Source organism: Struthio camelus, chromosome 1 (genome assembly GCF_040807025.1).
Source record: "Struthio camelus isolate bStrCam1 chromosome 1, bStrCam1.hap1, whole genome shotgun sequence".
Taxonomy (NCBI): Eukaryota; Metazoa; Chordata; class Aves; order Struthioniformes; family Struthionidae; genus Struthio; species Struthio camelus.
In genome coordinates, this window is record NC_090942.1 from 101,571,382 (window position 1) to 101,595,100 (window position 23,719).

The window sequence follows — 23,719 nt, forward strand, 5'->3', positions numbered from 1 at the left end:
CCTCTGACTGCACCAACAATTCAGAGGTATCGGGTAAATGATTTATAAACCTAAAGACAGCAAAGTATAAAACCGTATGACCGTCCACGCTTTACAAAGGAAATGCTCTCTGGACAATTTGCAATGTCTCTGAAAACGTTTCAAATTTTGGTGCCTGCTCTGCTGTTTACAGGTAAGTGCCTGGCACCCTGTCTCCTGTCATTCACTTCTGGCTTGTTAAATAGTCAGCTGGCCAAAAAAAAAAAAAAAAAAAAGTTACAGCCAGAATAGCACTGATGGAAGAGAATTAACTGGAAATCACTGCAGCAAGGACATATGGGAGAGTGGGCGAGCACAAGGCTACATAGCAAAGCCTGTGAAATACAGCCTTGATTCTGCTCCTTCTCGCTTCTGAAGCTCTTTCTGCTGCACCTCTTTCAGCTCTCAGTGGTGAGAACACATTCCTGGCTGAGAGAGATGACTTCCTGAAATGTTAAAATTGTCAAAAGAGCTTAGTGTGATTTTTCTAGAATCTTCTCTAAACATTATTCTGATCACATCTTTAGCATTTGTAAGAAACACCAACAATTCACGTGTGTTTATAAGGGCTCAAAATGATCAATTTTGCAAGTGATTTCTGCGATGTCCGATTTGAAATTGCCTAAGGGGGCTGATTTTTGCAGAGCTCTCAGACTGTCTGATCATTAGACCTTTTTAACACCCTGCAGCTGGGACGCCTAAAAATCAAAGATCACTTTGTAAAACTTGGCCCAGCGTGCAAATGGATTGAGCAGGGCTGCAGCATCACTAAGGCTAAAAGACTGTTCTTTTCAGAGAAATACAGATTGGTATGGTCCATGCTCAGTGATGTGCATGCTGTGAGACTAATTTATTCCATATTAAATTAAAACAAAGCAGGCAGGCACTAAGTGACTATAGACTTCTCGGGTGATTGCCCGAATTATGGAAAGACGCTCCATCCGCATGAATGTATTAAAGGCATTTCTTGGATCCGAGTGCTACAACACACACGCAGCAAAGACAAGGGAAGAACTAAGGCACGATGATGTGAGCAGACTTAGCCAATACTTAAACATGAATTAATTAAGCCTCCTTCCCACATGAGGGAAACAGCCCAAGTATTTCACTTTTTATACAGAGCAGTAAAGAAAAAGAGGAGCAGCAGTAACATTTTTATGAGATCACTCATTTTTCTCAGTGGAGAAGAAGATGTCTGAGAAATGATTATTAAAAAAGGAGGTTTTTTTTCCTTGTATGGTACAAAAAAAGATGTGCTGTGGATTGGGGCCACCTTCAGGTATACTCTCTCTTTTGGGCCAAATTCTTCCTTGTCGTATGTCCCTAAGGTTTGGTGGCAGAGAAACTCTTCAGGGAGGAAGGAGACAAAGACCCTCTCTCTCTGCTGCATGTTAGAGCACATCTAGAAACCTTCCCTTCCCCTTATTTGCACTCCCTGATCCGTTGTGCACCTGAGCTTGGCCAGTTCCTGGGTCCTTGCCTGTCTTCCTGAACCTCACCTCTTTTCCTTCAACTGGAACGACACATCCAGTTTCACCTGAAGCCAGGCTGTGAGCAGCCTGGTGACGCTCCCTTGGAAGAATGTTATCTTTGCTCTTATCTGCCTTTTCTTCCTCTCTCTTTCACAATAGCTTCATTTGCCCTCTTTCCAAGGTTCTTTTCTTTAAAAGACAAGAAAAACTATTTACTACTAATTTTTCATGAGCTCTGAAAAGCTGCATTGACCATTGGCAATGTGCAGTTCAGCTTTTCATTAACTGTGAAACCTCTCAGCGAATTAAAAAAACAGCCCGTAAGCCCACTAATGAGAACCTAACACTTCATGACACCCTCAGCTCAGCCACTGCAAACGAGTACTGCACCAGGCGCTCTGGGCTGTTTGCTGGAGCTTTTCTTCAGCCTTTACAGAGCGCTGCAGCAAGGAATGGAGCATTTTTCACCCTCTGTTGCCCAGAAAGCAGTTCCTTCCCTAGGATTATCTGGGAATTTTGCCAGATTTCTTGCTATTACTGATACCTGAGAAATTTCCTGACCTCTGGCATCACACCAACAATGTGTTCAATCGGTGATTCTGTATAAAGTGTCTGTCACTTGTCTGCCTTTGCTGATAAGGGTATGAGGCTAATATATCTCTAAGGATTGCTAATGACTGAGATCTCATCTCCTGAATTAGAGACCTCTTGTGTCCTATGCTGTAAAATTAAGAACTGCCAAAGAATAAAGACTACTATGCTTCAAATTTGAAATATAAGCAGATGAGACCAAAATTTCAAAGACTAGCTGATAGGAACAACATTTAATCACTTAATGATCAGTGACTTAAATTTTCCAGTCAACAGGTATTAGCAAATGTGATTTAGTTTTATTATAAGGCCTATCCCCGCCCAAATATATAGGAATACATAGCCAACGCAGAAACACCTCTCTCTTTTTCACCATTGTCAAAGGCAATATGTAGGTGTTTAATTTGAACATAATTGTGCTTTTTAACTGAAAAGATGGTGACACGTCATGACACAAAGGTCATCCGCAGTACCCAAAAAGTATCCCTGCAGCAATCTGCCCAAATCTGTAAAGTACTGACAGATAACTATATCCTGATTTTCGTAGTGTCATATAATCTACAAAAATACTTTCCTAAGCCAGCTAAGACAAAATCAGCCACTTCCATGCTTTTCTTTCAGCACTTATATTATTGCCTTGTGGTATTCTGCATCCTTGCATGTTTCAGAATAAATTGACCAAAAATTAAAATAAAATTTTTCTTGGCATAATGCATCTTTATATTCTATAACATGTCTGTCCAGGATATGCTTGGAAGTCTGATGGGGGGAAAAAAAAAAAAAAAAAAAGAAGAGATGACCATGTCGTAGTGTATGGCTTTGTCAATCTTTTCTGGATTTATAAATTCAGATAGCTGAAGCATGGGGGTTCATTCTAGCTCATATCTAACTTTAAGAAACACACCTGAGCTGCAGCATTCAATTTACCTTTTCAAAGTTCCTAACACGTCAGCATCAGCAACTTCAGCAAGGTTAAAGTGTCGAAGGTTGAAGTTTCGCTCTGTCCAGTTGCTGGCTTTAAGATCTGATAACACAGGCAGGCATATCCCTGTGGTCTAACATTTTGACCAGGCACAGTTACCAAAGCTAGTGATTAGAAGAATTACTAGACTAAAAGGAAAGGAGCCAGAGCAACTGCCAGCTTACAACATTTAAGTGCCATTGATATAAGTAACCCCGGCAATAGTTTTCAGATTGTCAGAAACATGCAACGGTCTTCAGAAAGCAGGGAGAGAAACAACAGCTCTAGTTCATATAACAGCGGACTGAAAGAGACTGAAGTGTTACTAAGTAATTGTCATATTTTTCATAAGCACCCCAGCAAGTCAGACATAATCCATTCTTGCCTATAACGGATGCATATCGGGGTTAAAGTTTAGTCCCAGGCCTTGAGATCACTCCTTACTGCTTACACACTACTGCTGATCCGGATAGCAAGACTCCTTATGGGGAAGGCATTCTCTATACTAAAGCAGATTTAAAAGTTTGTCCTCTTATCATTTAACTCTCTCATCAGACAGGCAGAGGGTGGCTTCTCTGCTCTCCCCAAAGACTGCTAAGCCCACAATGGTTTTTTAAAAAAAGAAAACGTATCAACTAAGTGAGTGCCTAAACAGACAAAGGCAAGTATGGGATTAAGTTTTGACACATTTTTGTTTTTGTGACAAAGTGGATCATTAGACATTCAACTAACTGAAAAAGATGTCTCCCTATACAGTTTTTGGAGTTGCACCCAGCTAAGTATCCTGCTTTCTAAAAATCTGTTTGTGCACAATACAGTTGTGCTGCCACATGAGTATGGTATGAGTGGATTTTAATACACAGTAACTTAAGAGCCATGCAGGCTGTTTTTATCTTTTTAGTGTAATTTGCTTGCTATTCTATGATACATTTTTCTTATTAGCCTGATATTCCAAGCTATTTAATATGCCTTCCCCATAATTAGGTTTTATGACCTTCAAGGCTGGATTAAGTACCCGTTTGCTATTTTGATAAAAGATGACAAGAGTCTACCACCATCTCCTCTCTGTCAAGTTTAATCTTATACCAATTCCACTAATCCAAAATGAGATGCTCAGAAGACATCGTAGCAGTAATGATAACTAATAGTTTTCCCTGTGGACACTGTGTACAGGCCAGACAAAACTATCTGTTAAAGGCAGAAATTACACAAGCTAAGTATCTGGCATGTGAAAAATGGCTAATTTTTCTATAATTTGATTTTCATATCAGAATGCTGAGGGAATCTGTAGAAATCATGAAAGGAAACAAATACTGTAACTGGTAGCAGCTGATACAGCCCTTACAATAGCTCACTCCCTACACACATTCCTCCCGTTTTCCCTCTGGACCATTAATCTCTACATGTGCTTTTTAAATAACATACTCATCTTGGAGAAAAGAGGAAAAACAGAATTGAATAAAAACGTTTTTGTCTAACACATTCAGCCTTCTTGCCACTGACTTAACTTTGTTTCACTAGAACTTGAACTTCTTTATGCTTCTCAGCTCAACTTCATGCACTGTGAGCAATTTCATTAACTCTTACCTCAGTCTGCTCCTCAGTCTCTCTCCTGGTTTCTGTGCGAGTCTTCTGTGAGGTGGAGGGCTGTGCGTGCTGTCCAAAGGCCTTCAGTAATACTCGATGGTTATAAAGCACCTATCTGAGGAACAAATAATTCCACAAATTTCTAGTAAGCCACTGGAAAGGTGGAGAAACTCAAGCTGAGGCAAGACGTAGGTTATTCACTGAAGACTATATGCTGTATTCAGAGGTACTGCTTGACCCCACTCCCCCAGGCCTACATTTAAGCTCTAAGACCAGCCTTCCTCTGAGCTCTGTCAGGGCACAAACAAACATACGCTCCTTTTTGTCCACGCAGTCCCAGTGAAACACCTCTCAAATACTTACGTGATCATTGCTGGAGAGTCAGTAGTTTCACCAGAGCTCCCCTGCAGATGAGTGAAGTTTGCCCCACTCAGGGACACACAGTGATCCTCACAGTAGGGCTAAGAGAGAACGAGCTAACTTGAGTCTAAAGGCACTTACCTCTTTGCCCTCCCGGTTACTCCTGCATCTTCGGCGTGCCCCGGCATCTAGGGACAAGCCCTATCGGGATGGCTCCCAGTTGCACATGTGAGAGGGGGAAGGATTTGAGGCAGCACAGTCGCTGGTTTTCAGGATGGCTTTTAAAGCAGACAGAGAAGAACAAGAGCTTGCCGTGAACAGGGGTGGAGAAGCTAGCAGCAGAGCTGACACCCCTCAGTCAGAAAAGCTTAGTTTGGGTCCTTTCTTCCCCTTAAAGCAGGCAGGCACACTGTAATCAAAGTGAATATTCAGCCCAGTTAGGGATGGCATTTCATTTGGATACAGGTGCAGTCAGAGCAGACGGTGTATTAAAAATTGAAAGTTAATACCCTTAAAAGAAGCACTCCGCACCATACGAGCCAAGATAATACCTCACTGTCCCACCGGGCGGCAGAGCTATGAGCTCATCCTTTGAAGACAGTGGCAGTGGGGAAAAGAAACAGAAAAAGCAGAGCTGCTTAATGATCTTTATTGAAGCTCACTGTGAAGCCAGAAGGCCAAAGCACATACCAATGATAAAATTTAATGTTTAATGACCCTTACTAAGTATATATATATTCAAACAAAAGTGAAGACTTGCTGAGCCAGTTTCTGATCCCAGTTCAGGTATCTTAGTTCAGAAGAGTAATCAGGACTTTACAAAATATTTAATATATAAAAAAAAAGATTACTAAAGGGAAATTAACAGTTCATAGATTTTCTACTGGCTAATAGTAAAGTGCCAGAGAAATAATGAAATAATGAAACTTGGCATAAGCTTTGTTTTTTCTCATGCAGCTATGGAACAGATTCTTGCCCCCAAGACGAAGAGCATTAGAGAGATGTCAGGGAGCCAGCCGCTTGGCTTGCAAAACTCCTGTTACCAGACTTGATGTACAAGAGTTCAAGTTCTTGGCCTAGCTGTACTAAGTTCGTACAGTTCATCTTGAGGTGTTTATTTAAACCTATTTGACCAAACTGGAGCAAACTTGCAAGCAAACTTGTTTTAGGACAATGGCCTCAGGTTGGGCGACTTGATTTGAGTTTAAACCTAATCAGCCACTCATTAAAGATTGTACCATTTGGATGGAGATGCTATTTCAGACCAGTTTAGCCCCAAATGGATGTAAATCTAAACCACTGGAGACCAACAAGAGAAGACTCTTCCCCTGCCAACGCCTTTCATATGAAGCTAGTGAGGATTTTAGCCTTTCTTCTTGGGAGGAATTTTTGGTTCAAGAAGATCATCTGCACCTAGGATGACCTCAAAAGCAGTCTAGAGCAATGTAGTAACAAGATTATCAGTACAATATCCTCTGTCTACAGAATAATTTCCATGCAGGTAATTTTTGTGCTGCCGCTAAGGAGAATAAAGACTGTACCTCACCTTTCCAGAAGGTTTAGGGAGTGCAGTTAAATTCAGAGGTAGCTACTGTAAAGTTCACACTGCTTCAGGTTTCTCAGCACACTCAAGATGAGCGTAATTCCAGTCTAAATTTTTTCTATTTTAAAACACTGGTATTAAAAATAAGATAAAATCTGTAAATCTATCCACTTTGGATTCATCGGGAAAACAATGATTTGTAGGAGCCGTTTTATTAGTTTCAGGCTATAAAAAAATTCTTTCTGAAGATCTAAGGTAAGTCCATATTTGACTTCTTTTAAAGAAACTACCAGTCCAAAGACCTGCTACGTGGATATAACTATTTTTTTTTTTAAGTGCACATTCTAAAGTATGTTGCTGATATTATAAATACTGCTCAGCTTCCATTTCAGGTGTCCTCGGAGCACCATTTCTGACAGAAGAATCAGCAAATCAATTCATACGACTTAAACGACAAATACCATATTCTCAGAACTACTGGGACCCAAGCAGCAGCCTGAACGCACAGGAATATACTGTGGCAGAGCAGGTACTTCTTCTATGATCTTGCAATATCTACGGAAAAAGAAAAAGAAAAAGCAGAATAGGAATTAACACATAACAGAAATCCTTGGGGGCAAGCACGAAAGTCTATTTGTGTCTAACTTCTCAGTGTAGGCAAGGTTGCTCAATATACTGTTATTTAATATCAAAGCTAAGAACATTCTTTTCTGTTTTGATCAGGTTAGTGAATCATGGACGTCTTTGAGAAATACAGCACAATACTACATATACTTGGGATCTTATGCTTTGGATCCTTCTATTGTCAGGTAACATGGAGTTTCTCCAGAAGGGAATCAGAAGGGGTATGGGTATCTAAGTAAGCAAAATTGACCTAAGAACAAAACTGGCAAGTGGAGCCTAGTAGCATAATATGACACGATAATTTTAAGAAATATGATTACATTTGTCATACATCTTGACAAGTTAAAGAAGATTTGTTGTTATTACTCTCCAAGTTTTATAGTTACTTAAATGTAGTCACTTTATTGGGGTAAGTTCTTTTTATTTTTATTTTTTAAGAATGCTTTGCAAGACCTTCATGTAAAGCTTTTATACATATAAAAGTCTCCAAAAGTTAAACTGTAGAAATAAATAGTTGTTTTAAATGCTGACATAAAGTAATTCCTAAGTAGAAAAATAAAAAGATAAGGAAAAAATAATCTATTTCAGTAACAAAATGGTATTCAATGTAGAATGAAAGCTCATTTGAACAAAATGGAGAATGAGGTGTAGCAGTTGGTAAAAATCAGTATTTATAGATTGGCAGACAACTACATGAAATAAAGTATCTCAAATTGTCATCGAGAAATTGTTTAGGACTGTGCTAAAACATGCACACATTTGAGAGATAATTAAGTCAAATTTAGGAAACAATTGCTAAATGATTCAGTTTGCAAGCATAATGCAGAATACACACATCGCTCCTGAAAAAAACTTTTCACACGAAGATGCTGCAGTCCTTTAAAAAGGACAAGAGTGGGTAGCACTAAACCCATAAACCTTCAAGTCTCAGTGCTTAAAATAATTACTAAGAAATAGCAATCTGATTAGTCTAGCTGTAACCACTAATGTTAAAATGGGTAAACCTTTTCTCATGGTATACTTTGAATATAGTTTGAATTTTGTTGTTTTAAAAGTAGACTTTTTTTCGCTCGTTAGCACAAATTTTCGTTTTGAAAAGTGATTTTTGAAGCGCGCTGTTCTGCAAGGTGAGAATTTGATTTGGGGAGTCACAAATTGAATTTCTTAAGAGTGTCCCACGTGAAAGGTGTTGCTGGTTTCACTCACTCAGAGCAGAAGCAAAGTGGAGAAGAAACAGCTAAAACACACAATTTCCCTGTCCTCCTGCCAAGGCTAGTGTTGGGGTCCTTGGGCAAGTGGAAGGAAGCATCAGGATATTATCTCACAACTTCCAAAATTGATATGGGCAGAAACTTTCTTGCCTGGCAACAGTCATTTCTGTCTTAAACAAAACTGAGGTTACCTTAAGATACTTTGTATGTTCTTCCTGAGCTCCCCCCCCCACCTTTTCCATCAGAAAAATTATTCATATAGAAAATGCCTGACAACCTCTAATTATTAGCTGTCCACAACGTGTCTGAAAGCAGTGCCAGGTGGCATATTGAGAGATGAATTATGCCTGCAGAATGGTAATTCTTATGATTGTCATATGACAGGAATTAAAGTTAGTTTACAGAAACATTTCTAGGCACTCCCACTGAAGCATGTTTCTGATTTCAGGAGGAGGCTGGTTAACATCCAGACTGAAATAAAATTCGTAATGCTAACATGACACAAATTAACATCCTGAGCTTTTACTAATGCATATGGTAGAAAGGACATCAAGCTAGAGGTTATGAAAAGACAATGTGGATAACACAGAATAATGATTTCCAGCGTTATTGTTCATGATTAGCAATATTTTCTAGATGGCCAAGAAAAGCAAGCATATGCAGAAATCTGATGCAAATATTTTCTTCTGGAAGTACAGCATCTTGAAAGGACTGGCAAATCTGAAGACTGAACTTGCCAACAGGATCTTTAAATTCATTTTGCAGAGAGTGTTTTAATGCAATTTATTCCATCTTTTCTAGTGACAACATCAAATCTTACATGGATATGCTACAGCAGTCCGGGACTCACCTCCAGCAACAGACAAGGATGAGCACTTAAATCCTACACATCTGTCATATCTGGCAATGTTAGGATATGGCATGTCATGTATTTGCCACAAATGACTATCTTATCCCATTGTCTATTATTTGGAAAGCTTTGCTTTCCACGTTTAAAGTTTTGGACTTGGACTTGAACGCCAAAAGTGATGGAAACCACAGCTACAAGAGTGAGCTGCTTTTCCTTACGCTGTAGCAGCAGGAGCTGGTGAAAACATTTATTCACCACTCCTTTTCTAATAAAAGAGGTGATGACAAAATGTTCTTTATGCCAAGTCCTTGAATATGGAAGTTTTCCCATTCCCATCTGCTACCTTGACTTATTTCAGGACTTCTGGGACATCTCTGAAGAAAGAGAAAGGGGTCTCAGATTTCTTTCAATATATTATTAACAAATTCCTAGCAAATAGTTGTAAGTTTTCAACCCTAGTCAAAATTTCCACATGGAAAATGAAAACTTGTTGGTGAGACCAAAACGTACGGTAACCCTAAAGGTAGGGTAGGTGAAGGAAGGCAATTTTTCTCCCTTTTCATCCTCACAGAACAGGTTGTATGTGTTGTAGGTCCCAAGTCCTTTGTGAATATGGACTGTATACCAAATGGAATGAATATGAAGAATATATTGGATCTTCTAAGGAGGAATATGTATTCTGACATCTCAGCTATCTCTATCACCCTGCTAGGTATGAAAGTATCCGTAGGCCATTATTAATTTTCCTGCCTAGGACAGTGGGCCTGAAATCTCCATTATTCATTAGCTAAAACTGGAAATTCATTAAGTACTTGAAAAAGATAGATGAGACGCACATTCAGTATTTACTATGTAGAATTTTCATTCATAGTACTTAATTATGACCTGTTCATTTAAAGATAAGGGGTGACACATGATGTATAGACCAAAAGACCCCAACAATTAAACATACATTTGTGTCCTGGCTGCTGCACTCCTCTTTCCTTGCTGCCCACCCTCAGATAAGCAAGCTCTTCAGATCCTCAATCCTCCCACTGTTTTCCTTAGTAACAAAGGCAGGTATTACAGAGTTACTACAGTAAGTTAAAGGTAAACTATAGAAACTGTAGAAATGCACCATGCTGGTCCGACTGATACTGCTGCCCTGTAGACAGTGATGTCCAAGACACTTGTACATCAGCTCTTGAAGCGCTGTTATTTTCAGCCCTGCCTTTCTAATGGATGTTGTTGCCAAGGCAGGGGTGTTGGATCTGCTTGAGTATTAGCTCCGGTTTTAATGCCTACCGAGTAAATTAAACCAAAATGGACATTAGTTCGGGAGTTGGTTTACAAATTAATTGGACAACAGACATCCCCAGAGCGTGGATTACAAAGTCCAGCATTGAGGTGGAGGGTAAAATGAAGTGCATGTTACCTCATTTACTGTCACCTGGTGAGGTACCTGTCCAAACTTTATGAACCTTTTCATGGCTGTCAGTGACATAAAATTAGAGTAACCACTGCCTTAAGCCTATTGCCATGAGGACAGTCTTGCATAAGGCTGGTTTTGTGACCAATGTGTCAGACAAAGCCAGGAGATGCAATTTGACAGTTCTGTTGTATTTGGACATGACTAATTCCTTTAAAGAAGTTGTTCTGAAAGCCAGAACCTCAATCTGCAAAGCCATAGCTTCAAGCTAATGCCACTAATTCAGATAATTAGTCCTACTGAATTAAATGGGAAGAATCGTATACGCATGAGCGGCAGTGGAGGACAAGGCGCTTATTTCATGTTATCAAACTACATGCTGCTCATGACACTGAGTAAAAGGCTTTTACAGGCATCCGAATGTTAAACTCCTTCCTCTGCAGTCTATTAAGAACCAGGAAAAACGTTTACCTCCCAGGTTTGTTCATCTTATTCAGCTTCACATAGTGTTCCAGCATAGGTAACATTGGACTCTTCCTTACTGCCTTTTCCCATACACTTTCAGGTTGCCACCCACAGGCTTCTTCCCCTTGCTTTTTCTATGCAGCACAGATAGTATCTTATCAACAAGAAATTCAAAGCACATGGTTAAAATAAAGAGAATTTCAAATGCAGGTCTGCTGATTATGAAGATGGAAATACCGGCATCAGGACACAGGTTCTTCACTACCAGTACAACGGGCTGCAATTCCTTTCTATGCCTGGAAGTTTTCTGTCTCAGTAGCAGAGCAGGAAGGGACTCCTGTCCTGCTACTCTGTGAAAATTGCACAACCTCTAGCTAGTTTCCGAACACTGCGACTTCTTGAAAGAAGAGTACAACCCCGCTAAGGCCGGTCACAGTATGGACGTCATGGGGAAGAGGGGGAACGGGTGCTGAAAGAGAGGAAAGACAGCTGAAGTCAGATTTGCCTTTGTATAGAAGCTAACTAGGAGGGGATGCGGGACACCGTCTGCCAGACGGCCCTGAGTTTCCAGCCCTTTTCTGAGTGACATGGGCAGCACGAATTTCTAAGCGGACCTACAGAGATCAGGATTCCTCAAAGTCTTGTGGCTGGTTAGCAGTTCCAGCTGAAGGTCTTCCTCATCTGTGGTGCTTAGAAGGTGTCTCCCCCAAGGGGTTCCCAGGTGTCTAGTCAGATCTGAAACATGCCACAGTCCTTTCCGCAGTCAGACCACTCACTCGGTCTCTCTGCCACTTGGATCCCTAAATCTGCAAAGTTCAGAAGAACCAGATTATCTTTGTCATCTCTGCCACTTTATTAAATTCAACTAAGAAGAGGCCACAGTTTAAAAATTACTGAGGCTGGACATAGAGGACAAACAAACAGATGCACACCCAAACAGCATGATTGTATGAGCCTTGCTTTGTTAGAAAACCAGATGAAAGATTCAAGTGTTCTTTGATGTGACAGGAGAAATAAGAAAACACAATTCTCCAACAGTAATTACAGAAAAGATTAATACTACATGGGCTTTCTTTTAAGGAGAAACACAAATCATTCCAAGCAGAGCAAACAGTAGATGCTGCAGAGCCTAAGCAAGCTATACATAACCCATGCTACAAATGCTGAACGTGGGATAAGCCTGAAGTACCAAGAAACACCATTTTCTATGACCTCAGCATGTAAGAGTACATAAAGGTAATAAGAAAGAAACCCTTATTTTTGAGCTGAAATGCTTTTTTCACATAGAACAGTGGCACCTGGTTTTCAAAAACAGATCTACCACAGTACTTCATCGCTACGGTAATTCAGATGATTGAATCGGGTCTCATTCGATTTTAATGCATAACACTTTTGCCCTTGTATCACACTATTTTTATGCACCTGCTTTACACTTCGTCTTCTGTTGTCTAAATTTTAACCAAAACTGGGGAGACAGACAAAACACTCATCTAATCTGTATCTGCTGCTGCTATCCTCAGCGTCAGCATAAGCGAACTGTGTTCATAGTGATTTTATGTTGGCTGATTAAATATACAACCACCCAAGGCAGGTGTATTGCCATAACCACTCCATGCAGAGTGGAAAATAAATGATTAGTGTTTAGCATCACCCATAGGAAGCAATAAGATCAGAAGTTAGCACATAACAAATGTAAAATTATCCACAATTGAAGAATTCAGTCAGGAAAAGAAATAAGCACTCTTTGTGTATGATTAGTGTCTTACAAAAAGAAATTTCAGTAACTACTTTTCTGCTCCAAAGGCTGTTGAAGAGATCTATACTTCAGACACTCAATATCATATCAAGCATGATCTGTGGAAAAAAATGACAACTCTTTGCACAAGAAGTGAGGTGATCAAGCTGGCTATCTGTAAAGGCGATTGGCACATGGAGACGCAGCGAGAGGCTTTTCTCTTTGAGACCAGCCTGCAGCAATGCCCTACCGCAGCACCAGGCAGGCTATGTGCTGTAGCTGGCTATCTTTGAAATGAAACAAGTACTCACAGAGTTCAGTAGCTTCAACTCTACCCATCCCCTCCGTGGAGGAGCCAGCTCTCCTGCATCAGTGTGAATCCAAGCAACGGTCAAGAAGGAAGGAGGAGAGATAGACCAGTGTATTTCAGCCTTTGAGGACCAAACCGTAAAAGCTTTGTTCCCCACAGGCATTACCAGATAGCCCTTGTGGGGTGACGCTTTGTATTCGGCTGCTTACTCCTGGTCACACAGCCACTGCTAAGGCGATTTCATGCCAGTCACTGTCTCATTGGCAGGACTGAATAAGCATGCGAGGCCCTGTCTAAGTAATTCAGCTCTATCCTGACTGTGATTGAAAGCTGCTGCGCAGCAGGGAGCTAGTGCAGGGAAGGCTTAAAAAAACCATCCTTACAATTGCTGTCAATATTATTAGCACAAATCCAAGGCTTGATTGTGCAAGATGCCATTGGAAAGCAGTCAGTCTGCCATCCTCAAAATACAGGTAGAACTATCTAATGCTAAGAAAACAACCATGGGAAAAGAGTGGCTAGAAAGGCAGCCACCTTGCACAGTGCTGGCTGTTTAGCCCTTCAGAATAACTGGTTAGGCAGTTATTTAGAAAGATATGTTAAAAAGGAATCTGTAATTTAAAACATGATTTGAATGAACCTCCCGCAGAAATGCGGATGTGTTTTTTATTTCAGGCATGAACTATAAAGGGTCACTTCCTCTTGGTGTCTGTGTTTTAGTATTTATAGTGTCTTCTGTGCAGTTCAGACAGGAGGCTCTGTGTTCAAAGATCTACCAAAAGCGTTCTGATAGAGCAGGCCTGATAACTACCCAAGTTACACCACGGGCATGACGTAGTCTGAATTTTGCTTTGGCACCCCAGAAGGCAGCTGCCATTGGACTGTACCATAGCTACATGATCTGTCTTTGTTTTATCTTTTAGAAGCGCTTACAGAAATGAGGAAAAGTCTGTAAGTGTGTTTATAAACATTTTCCATAGTGAAACTGAGAAATAATCCCCCCCCACACCCCCAAAAGCTTTTACTCATATGTCATTTGGGACAATTACATTTTGCTAAGCATGCAAACAATTGAATCAGTCACAATACCTTGCGGACTAAGGAAACAAATCAGAACAACAAGAAATCCTACAAATCAGAAAACAATCTCCTTTTTAATTACTCAAGGTTACAGAGTTCCCTACTGCCTTCTCATCCTCTCTGCCCCCAGCTGAGGACTATTTTCTTTGCCTCAGTAATTGCCAAAGGATTAGATCTAGCCAAGGTCTGTGCACAGGTCCCAATTACAGCAACCAGAGATTACGCTGCGCCTCACTAAAACGTTCAGGCTGCCTTGATCTACCAGGTCAGTTGTTCCAGGAGCAGCAAACAAGAGGGTCTCTTGTCTCTTGCAGAAAAGTCTCTTTGCTTGAAACAAGAGGCTTCTTCATTAGGACACGCTAGTCTGAAACCAGGAGCGGAAGCTGAAGGATTTTCAGAGAACTCCTTATCTGCCAGCTCCCTTTTTCCTACAGTGAGTGCCTCTAAGTGACCCGTCTAATGGGAGCAGGGACAAAGCAGTGAAGGGAGGGAGGACAGGGGTGGGCGAAACCTTACTTTCCAGGTCTAAACACCTAAAATTGCATTACTGGAAATAAAGGGATAGCCAGCACACATCATGAAAACGTTAGGCACACCTTCCTAAGATCAGCTTCTTAAGGAAGATCTAATGGGTAAGCAGAGATTAAAATAAAAGAATGCTGCATCATCTGCTTTTCAGCCAGTTCATTAGAAGAAGTGATGAGTCCCAGGAGAACCAGAAATAGATAACTACATTTTTCTCAGAAGCTCACCGGGATAGCTCAGGCCAGCCAAGTTTTCTCTAAATCTTTTTCAAGTTGAACTAATCTGCCCTGAAACCTGCTAGCTTGAAACTGCTGCTACTGTTAGTCTGGTAGGGGAAATGTGAGAGAAATGCATTGAAATTGTCAGTTTTTGTTCTGAGCAAAGTCTGAAAGTAGCTGACCTACACCAACGAGCTGTCTGGCAAAGGACTGGATCTGTCCTTTGAATTTGACCCCGACAAGTGATCTGTCTTCTTCTGCGAGTCCTGCAGCATCAGGACTCAATCAAATTAAAGAGCTGTTTTTACCATTCTCTAAAATTGAACACCCTGAAGCGTGTATGTTTATGCAGAAAATGCCTCACAGCACTGAAGAGTACAGACATGAAATCATTATCTTTCCAGTACAAGATCATATGATGTGTAGCAGCACTACCAATCATTATGTCCAATGAAAATAATGGATTATGAGCGTTCCTGTCTCATTATCTTGCGACAGGATCGTTATTAACTTGTGACAGGACAATGGTTTTACAGAAAGACTCCTTGAGGAGAGGCTACATACACATATGCTTGATTCATTTTCCTTTTTCCTTCCACTGCTTAGATCACATAGCCAGCAAGTGTCCTAGATGGAAAGGATCACTCAGTGACTGCTAAACTGTAGGCTTCTTAGTTCTCCAAACTTATGCAGCCCACTAATGAATACATACCACAGCAGTTTCTCCAGACCAGAAAAATTGGCTGTTAAGACAGCATATGTATTCTCACATAGTCCACAGTGAGAATACGTTTTTCCAGAAAGGTGAGAAAACATTGTGGATTTACAAGGCAGCAATGAGATCCGAGTTAGTTTTTTCAGTGCGTAAGGAGACCCTGCTGATCTAATATGCCAGTCCCACAATGTGCTTCCAGAAATAATCAACAATAGCAGTTGCATGAGTACTTCTTCGGTAGAAACAACAGAAAGTGATGAATCTATGCACAGACTGCGTAAATAAAATAGAAATATATTAGAAAGGCACATTAAGAGCCTACCGGTGTATTTTTAATGTGTGAAGTTCAGGTTTTCAGTTTAATCTCTTTCCTGGGCTCAGTATGAGTGAGTAAGGTTTGAATAAATTCAAGAAAATCAGAATTATGATTTTGGTCAATTGCTTTAATACTTTTTTTTTTTTTTTTCAATATTACAATTGGCTTTTAGAAGTTAAAGGATCATATTTTGCTCCACAGTGCTTAACTGTGATTTTTCTCGCTTATCATATCGTATTGTCTTTGTTTCTAAGCTGAATGAGCACAACTCCTCCTGGGTATTCAGTACAGAGAGACCAGCGGAAAAACAATTAAGACTCTGAGCCCACAAATATTCATGCACGGAAACTCGTGCCAGTCGAAGTCAAGCTGAAAGTGAGCACTAAGAGACAGTGAAGACAGATTACTCGAATTTATATTTACATATGCATGAATACTCTTCTGAATTCTCTGAACGCCTTCTAAGTCCTAGCAGAGCTGCTTCTTAGTGGAAGCCCACAGCCCTGTGGCCAAACTTAGCCTACTTACACACTAATACTTTCATTAAGCACTTTCCAAAGGAGATCAAAATAGTCAAAAGGCTATCAACTGCTATTGATTGTGGAACACGATCTTTTGAAAGACCAAGGCAGTGGTTTAAAACTGATGTTCTTCCCACTACCTCTCTAGCACTCATCCGAAATTAAAGAGCGGGAAAAGAGGGCAGGAGGCAAGCTCTGCACAAATGAGAGCAGGGCCACAGCAGCATTTCCACTCAGAAGACAATTTGAACAAATTCCAGTGCAATCAATCTGCCTAGCTCCTTGCATATCATTAAATCTCTCTCTATAAACATTTAAATCAAGTGTTACTTTCTTTAAAGAGCATCTGGCTGCAACAATAAAACCATAACTTAACATTTGTAAAAAGGCTGATCACCACCAATGCCTCTCCAGGCTACAATGGCTTCAGGGCAGAGTTTCATTTTGTCCTGTAAAGCCCCAGCTTGTTTGAATTAAGTGCACGACTGACTTTTTCTTACTCTGTGTAATGTTACCATAGCTGTGAGAGACAGAGATCCTTTCCAGAAGAGCCTCAAGTTTTAAAAATAGAACGGGAAGACTCTTAAGTTTCTCCTCCTGAGAGACTATCAGTTTTGAAAAGACATTCATCTATACTTTACCTGATAAAACCTAAGTTTCATTCCTAAAGCTTTTCTTAAAGCTCAAAGTTACCTCTCAAAAGCTTAGTTTTGGCCAGTCAGCCCAAACTGGTTGTTGATTACCATCATGTCTAGTCTTAAGAGCTGCATGCATTTCTCTGATAATAGAGGTCTGGACAAGTGCTGTGGTCAATTTTTGGACTGATATCTAATAGAAGGTCCATCAAACGGAGACATTTCACATAGAAAAGTTAATGCTGATTTGTCTTGGAGGACAGTTACGGAAAATGGAGGTGTTATTCCTCCGTAACTCCGGAAACTGTTAAACAAGCCAGTTAAACAGCAGATATGAGACATGATCTGCTATAGCAATACTCCCCCAAACCCCTCCAAAAATGAGATGGAGTCTATATTTAGTGGGAACACATGCTCCTGAATACATCAGAGGAAAATATGATTTGGGAGGGTAAAAATGAGTCAAAAAATAAAACAAAACCCGTGTCTGATACAAGACGAGTACACCGGTTATGCAAGCTAGTACATTTTGCCGTGAAAAGTATGTCTCCAACAGCTGTAACTTGAAGCCTAAGGCACACAAAAAAACCGAACCACTGAAGAGTCAGTCAGGAAAGTTGCTGTAAGAGGTGGCTGAAAACACAAAAATTGAGGGTGACCTTTTAGATTTAGTTTCAGTAGATTTACAGCAATTTCATTTCCTCAAAACTTGTCTTTCCTAAATGTTCATGCTGGTGCTTTCTGTTTTGGCTGTTGTAAATAAATCCTTTCATTTAGGCTTCACTTTAGCCTGGTTTGTATGGAAAGTGATTGCTAGACTGCAGATGAGAGCAAAGGTGCTCCATACCAAGGGACCATGGTGTGCAGGAACGCAGTGAGCAGAAAAAACCTAACCTGGGGAGCGTGCGTCACAAGAATGAGCTGTTTTCTGGATTTTGGAAAGTGCAGAGTGAGAAAGCAGTTTGGGGAATCTTGTAGAGCCCAGAGACAGACGTCCCAGAAACCACAGGAACAGTCATAGCTGGCAAAGGTTCAGAATCTGTCTCTGAGCAAAGGAGGAGAAAGGCAAAAGCAACTCCTGAAGACAGCCTCAAAAAAAAAATCAATTGCTGTTTAAGGAGCAAGAGTGGCCCCAAGACTGACCCTTAGGTGTTAAGCTAGAAAGCTATAATCCAAGCAGTGAATGACCACACTAGTGACTGTTCTGATAAAAATAATGCTAAAAAGGAGCCCCTCAACTCATAAGACTAGAAGACTGATAAAATCTTTAATAACTGAACTCAAGGGTGAGAAGAATTAACTAATTCTAGCTTTCTTACCTTCTTTGACATACATTCACATTTATATATCTGCTTGTTTTAACTGGCCTCCATCTTCAACCCAATAAAACCAGATGAATGGCATTGGTCCGTAATCTACAAGAGGAGTGAAGTTCAGGTGCTGAGCTATAAACCATGCAGGGGAGCAATAGACTCCCTGTGTTTGCCTCTCTCAAATAGCACTACACTGCAAATTAAATAAACATCTATCACCTCACTGTCAGAGGGCAGGAAATTGCCAAAGATAAGCCTTTCCTAGAGTGCTAATTTAGTCCAAGTCCCAGAGTCTGAGGATATATGTTATTCTTCAACCCGAAACTTTGATTCCAAAGTAAAATGGAAGATAAATCCAGGTTAATTTTACTTTGATTTTGTTAAACAAATGCTTAGTTTGTGTGGCTTGCAAAGCGAAAAATAATAGCCTGCATGGTCTATCTGCTACTATACTAGCAATCCATTAATGAATCTATTTGACTATAACCAAAGAGAAGAAACTGAGCTGGAAAAATGACCAAATTAAAATGCTTGTAAAAAATCTCCCTTTTCAAAAATAGCTAAATTTTTGTCTAATCCCTTTTGCATCCTGGCTGCTTCGTCAATGTCAGCCTTTCCTGCATTTAAATTCCCCTTCGTTTATTCTTTTTTGAGTTAGTGAAACAGCTCTGGCCTTTGGCTTTTAATTTCACACCACCTCGAAGCGAGACTCAAAGTTTCTTTTCACTGCAGCCCGGCTGCAGTCTGATGCAGTTCAACAGCTCCTCGACAGCAGGGTTGTGACCGTGCCCTTTAAAACCTTCACAGTTTAAAGATCTCACGCACAGAACACTTTTTTTCCAGAAAAACTGGTTTGCACACTAGCCCTCTGAAAGTCTTCTTTCCCGCTGCCTGTTGTGACTCACATTAGTCTATCCCTTTTTTTTTTTTTCCTTTCTTTCTTTTTTGGCTCAAGGTTAACGCAGGGAAAGCTGAGCAATTTAATCACCCAGCCGAGCGCTTACCACTACACTAACAATGATAACAGCGGGTCACCGTGCTGCTTGCCGTCCTAAGTGGGATTAATGGCATGAGGCACACCCATTGAAAGGGCATCACAGCGGAGACTCCGGACCTTATCCAAAGAGGTCTCGGCGCACCTCTGGGATTATCCACCCAGCCACGGCTGCTGCCATAAATAGCTGCCTCCCAGGTGGGAGGAAGCGAACAGGAACCGAACGTGGCATCACCCTGGGATAAAGCTTCACCTGCTGGCTACCCGTTGCAGGAACCAATGGCAGGATTCTGGCACTTCATTTACTTGCAGGCCTAAAATGGAGTGGAAACATGTCACATAAGCCTGGACAGAGCAGACTATGGTAGTATCAAATCAGGATATTTCCTTTTAACCTACTGCCATGGTGTTTCTGATGATTTGGTTTGTGGTATTACCAGTCAGGAGAGAAGAAAGAGGAGCCCCCTGGGACCAGAGGGGAGAAGCAGCTCAGCCCGCAGTCTGGAAAGTCCACAGGTTCAGAGGAAGCAGGGAGCACTCACCCTTCATTTAAACTCACAGCATTTGCCTAGAGTTTTGTTTCCAAAGAAATCCAGTTTGCAAGGGCTCCAAGAGCAACACCAACATAGACCAGAAACCTTTGCTGGGGGGAAGAGAACACCCCTCTGTTACGTTCCTCACGACTCTACCGTGTCCGACCTAAAGGACGCTGAGCAATCACACACGAGGCAGTTAGGCATGCTGTGGTGACGGAGGCGCCGTACGCAGGTGCCCGAGGGGCTGCGGAGCGAAGCTCAGTGAAGCGGAGTCAAACATCAGGTCTGAGCCCAGATGCAGCCCTGGTCCTGGCCAGGCTGCCTCCTACTCAGCGCCCCCTCCTCCATCAGCCCTGCCACACAGCTGGCACACATGGCATGAGCAGGTCATGAGCACCCAGTTCAGACAGTTGATTCCTAATCTAATAACTGGTGAATAACCTCTAACTCTGCCTTTGACTGAGTTAGTCCAAGTTCACAGCCCCCTTGGGCGGTGCAGGACCCTATTCGGGCCTGACCCACAGGCTCACTGTACTGAGCCACGTCATCTACAGCTCGTAGCTTGCTGACTTCCCTCCTTGTTCTGCTGCTCTATAAGCAGCTTTCATTACAAAAGAGGGAGCTCAGCTAAAGCCGATCTACCTGCCTCTCCCACACCTAAATGCTCACTGCTGATTAAGACTGAAATTAGCTAGGTCTTGCACAAGCAGAACTCAAGCACCTTGTCTAAGAGGAACACGGTAGGAAAGGAGGTGCAAGCCTGGGCTCATTTCAGTCCTTCCATCAGTGACAGGATTTGCTCTAACCAGCTCAGGAACACCATACTGTCCTCATGATCGAAGCAGCTTGTGGATCAATCGGGGTCTGTGCCCAGATGGTAGCCACCAAGGTCGTACAAACATTTGCTTTTGGTGCAGTGACTAGAATCAAGATGCCGTTGTAGGGCACAGCTCCTTCCCCCTCCCTGCTTCAGGCTCCCAAGCCTCTTCTGGGGAGTTCATCTCCACTCCTTTCCCCTCATCCCGCTGCTCCTTCTGCTCTCACCACTCCCCCATTTCCAGCATTTGTGCTGAAACCTCACTTTCTACTGCAGCTGTCTGGCACTGCCCTTGTCCTGCGCTGCCCTCCGACATGCTCTGCCAGGCTGCTTCCTGCACCCCTCTTCCCTCTGTGACCAAGATCTTTCCTCTGTCACCTTGCCCTTCAGCCCTGGTACCCGCTGGCTTGCAGATTCCCGCTTCTGTTCTCCATCCAGTCCTACTCGCTGTCCCCCTCCAAAATCACCAGGCTCTTTCTGCTCACAGTCCCTTATCTTCCTTACTCCTACTCCCGCTGGGCACAGTGTCCTTGTGTGCTACATGCAGACCATGGACCACCAGCTGGATACTGCCAGAGCTAGCCCTCATGGCTAATTGAATCCTTACAGTGTTAATACATAAGGGACTCAGCATATGAATCTGGTCACATCAGGCTGTTTTCCAGGTAGTGAAAAAATAGGACATTTTATAACTCTAGAAATTCTCTCCTTTGGAAATCTCTGACAACCTCCAATGCTTAGTTCTCTGAAAGCAACTCCACCTCAAAAATCACATCTTGTTAGAATGGTTGTGGCAAAGAACAGACTCCTCATTTCTTCTCACACCTCCCACACAGAAATAGCAGAAAGGTACTGCCAAAGCATTTCCTATGATGACTAGCAATGTGCTTGCATGCCAAGAAAAAGGAATGTGTAAGAATGTGTAAAACTGTAATCTTGCCTTTCCCTGCTTAAAAAAAGTTTAAAAAGACAGTACCTACTTTCAGGTGAGTTTGAAGAAAAGAGCTGTGCTATACTGTTTTTTTTTTTAATTAATCTGAAGCAGCTCAACCATATCTAATCTATGAATGAGAGAGAATACACAGGTAAAATTTAGTTAGCGAAGACTCACGCATTACCCTAGACTGCCATTTGCTTTCCCTGTGCTCTGTTTAGGAAATGATGTTGTTTCTTCTGCAATTTAAATGATATTTGTGTACAGTCCCATCATCAGTTGGTCAAAAGCAAATGTCTGAGGGGAAGAGTGAGGTTTACAGTGCACTAATTGTTCATCAATACCCTAGCTGGGCTTACCAGTCATTTTAAAAACAGTTATAAAAGACCAGTATCTCTATCCTGCAAGAGTTATTTTAACCATTTCTTCCTGTTGATGAGCAGATTTCTCACACAGAGAAGAAAGAGCAGCTGTTATCTAAGCTTTAAGGTATATCTTATAAAAACTGTATTCTTAAATCATGTACAGAGATGGGCAAGGTCAGTGACTCAGGCGTGAAGGCAGAGACAAGGAATCTTATGTTAACACCCTTTGTCCAAATCCAGTTTGACAGCGATGAAGAGATGTCACTTGGTGATCTCGCTATATGAAATTAATTTATGATAAGACACTTGATGGACAGGTACTTAAAACATAAAAGCTTTTCTTATACAGTGGCAGCTTCAGCTGCAGTTTTCCTGTGGATAAACAGAGTACCAATGATACCAATTCAAGTTCAGACAAATAAATCAGCCCATACCATAGGCTGAAGGGATCATTCAATCAAAAAAAAAAAAAAATCAAAGAACTTGTTCCCTCTACTCCTCTACTCCACCTTTCTGAGATCACAGTAGAAACTTCTGAAATATAATTCTGCCAATAAACCCCATTTCTATCCCAGAGAAATAGCAAGCCTTCTTTGCCATACCTTACAGAAAAACATTCTCAAGTGACAGCAGAGGAACATTTAGAAAACTAACCACAAATTGCTCACCTTCTAGATGCTGCTTCACGGTGTTTTGTTTCTTTTGAAAGGTCACTTCATCCTTGAGTTCCTAGCTAGACATTAAATCAATTCTCTAGCACTGGGGTTCCTTGCAGGAAGAGATGCAGGCACCATGCAAATGGGAAGAAGTCAATCACCTCTCCTCCCATCCCGGGCAAGTTGTACAACAAGGCGCATCCATGAACCATGACTTATCAGAGATACGACTTCAGGAACGTGTTTAGGTACACTTGTGTAACTAAGCTACAGGTGAGGTGAAGCAATACTCTTCCTGGTGCAGCCTGTTCCTGGTGCAAGCTTCCTCATGGCTTTTGAGAAGTTAGGGAGACATTCTGGCACAGTGGAGCAGCTGTAGAGCATACAAATCAAAAGCAGGAAAGGAGAAATGGAGGTGAGTCATCATCTGATCTTCGTTTCCAGTCTGCCTCGCCTTGACCAATTCCCCCACAATGGACACAATTAACATATGAAAACGGAATTGACGTTATGAGTAGCATTCCCCATCCTGCATTATATGAATACCACCTCCAGAGGTGCAGAAAATAGTGCAGCTGAGGTCAGTTTGAAATTAAGGCACACTGAAGCTACTTGTGCTGCACTGATAGCTTGAAAAAACTTCAGTGTAAGCCACTAGACCGAAGCATGGTCTTCATGGGCCTTTTCTAGGCAGGGACATTCTCCTTTAGGCTGAGCAGTAATTAAAATTGCAGGAAGAGCTCCAGGATATTAACTAGTCTGTGCTACCTCTCAAATGTTAAGGGGGAAAAAATCTGAAATGTATTTCTGTGTGCTTCTACTCAACTTTCTGGTCCCTTTCGGTGAAATCAGTTGGAGGGCAGGTCTGACTGAAACCCAGGAAACCCATAGGAAATATCAGATGTTCGAGAGTGTGAACAACAGGCAAACTATTTGCTCTGACAGTGGCTGCTCTACGT

At 41.5% G+C, this 23,719-nt stretch overlaps 1 protein-coding gene and 1 long non-coding RNA gene across 3 annotated transcripts in view; one reads left to right on the top strand and one right to left on the bottom strand.

Annotated features, from left to right (window-relative positions):
* LOC138061052 (uncharacterized) overlaps nt 1–6,906 on the bottom strand; it is a 50,887-nt gene extending 43,981 nt beyond the window's left edge. Inside the window, exons 1-2 of the long non-coding RNA XR_011134659.1 lie at nt 5,131–6,906; nt 4,630–4,744 (exon numbers count right to left, since the gene is read on the bottom strand). This is a non-coding gene — a long non-coding RNA (uncharacterized lncRNA). The remainder of the gene's footprint in view (nt 1–4,629; nt 4,745–5,130) is intronic.
* C1H3orf85 (chromosome 1 C3orf85 homolog) lies at nt 1–18,764 on the top strand. 2 transcript variants are annotated; one of them, XM_068908281.1, is made up of 4 exons: nt 1–172; nt 6,925–7,061; nt 7,256–7,341; nt 9,169–18,764. In XM_068908281.1, the coding sequence occupies exons 1-4, from the start codon at nt 103–105 to the stop codon at nt 9,245–9,247; spliced, it is 372 nt and encodes a 123-aa protein (XP_068764382.1). In that variant the 5' UTR covers nt 1–102; the 3' UTR covers nt 9,248–18,764. The 2 variants fall into 2 exon arrangements, with proteins under 2 accessions (XP_068764382.1, XP_068764373.1); XM_068908272.1 differs by having other exon boundaries at nt 47–172; nt 6,913–7,061.
* Nucleotides 18,765–23,719: the final 4,955 nt, after the last annotated feature.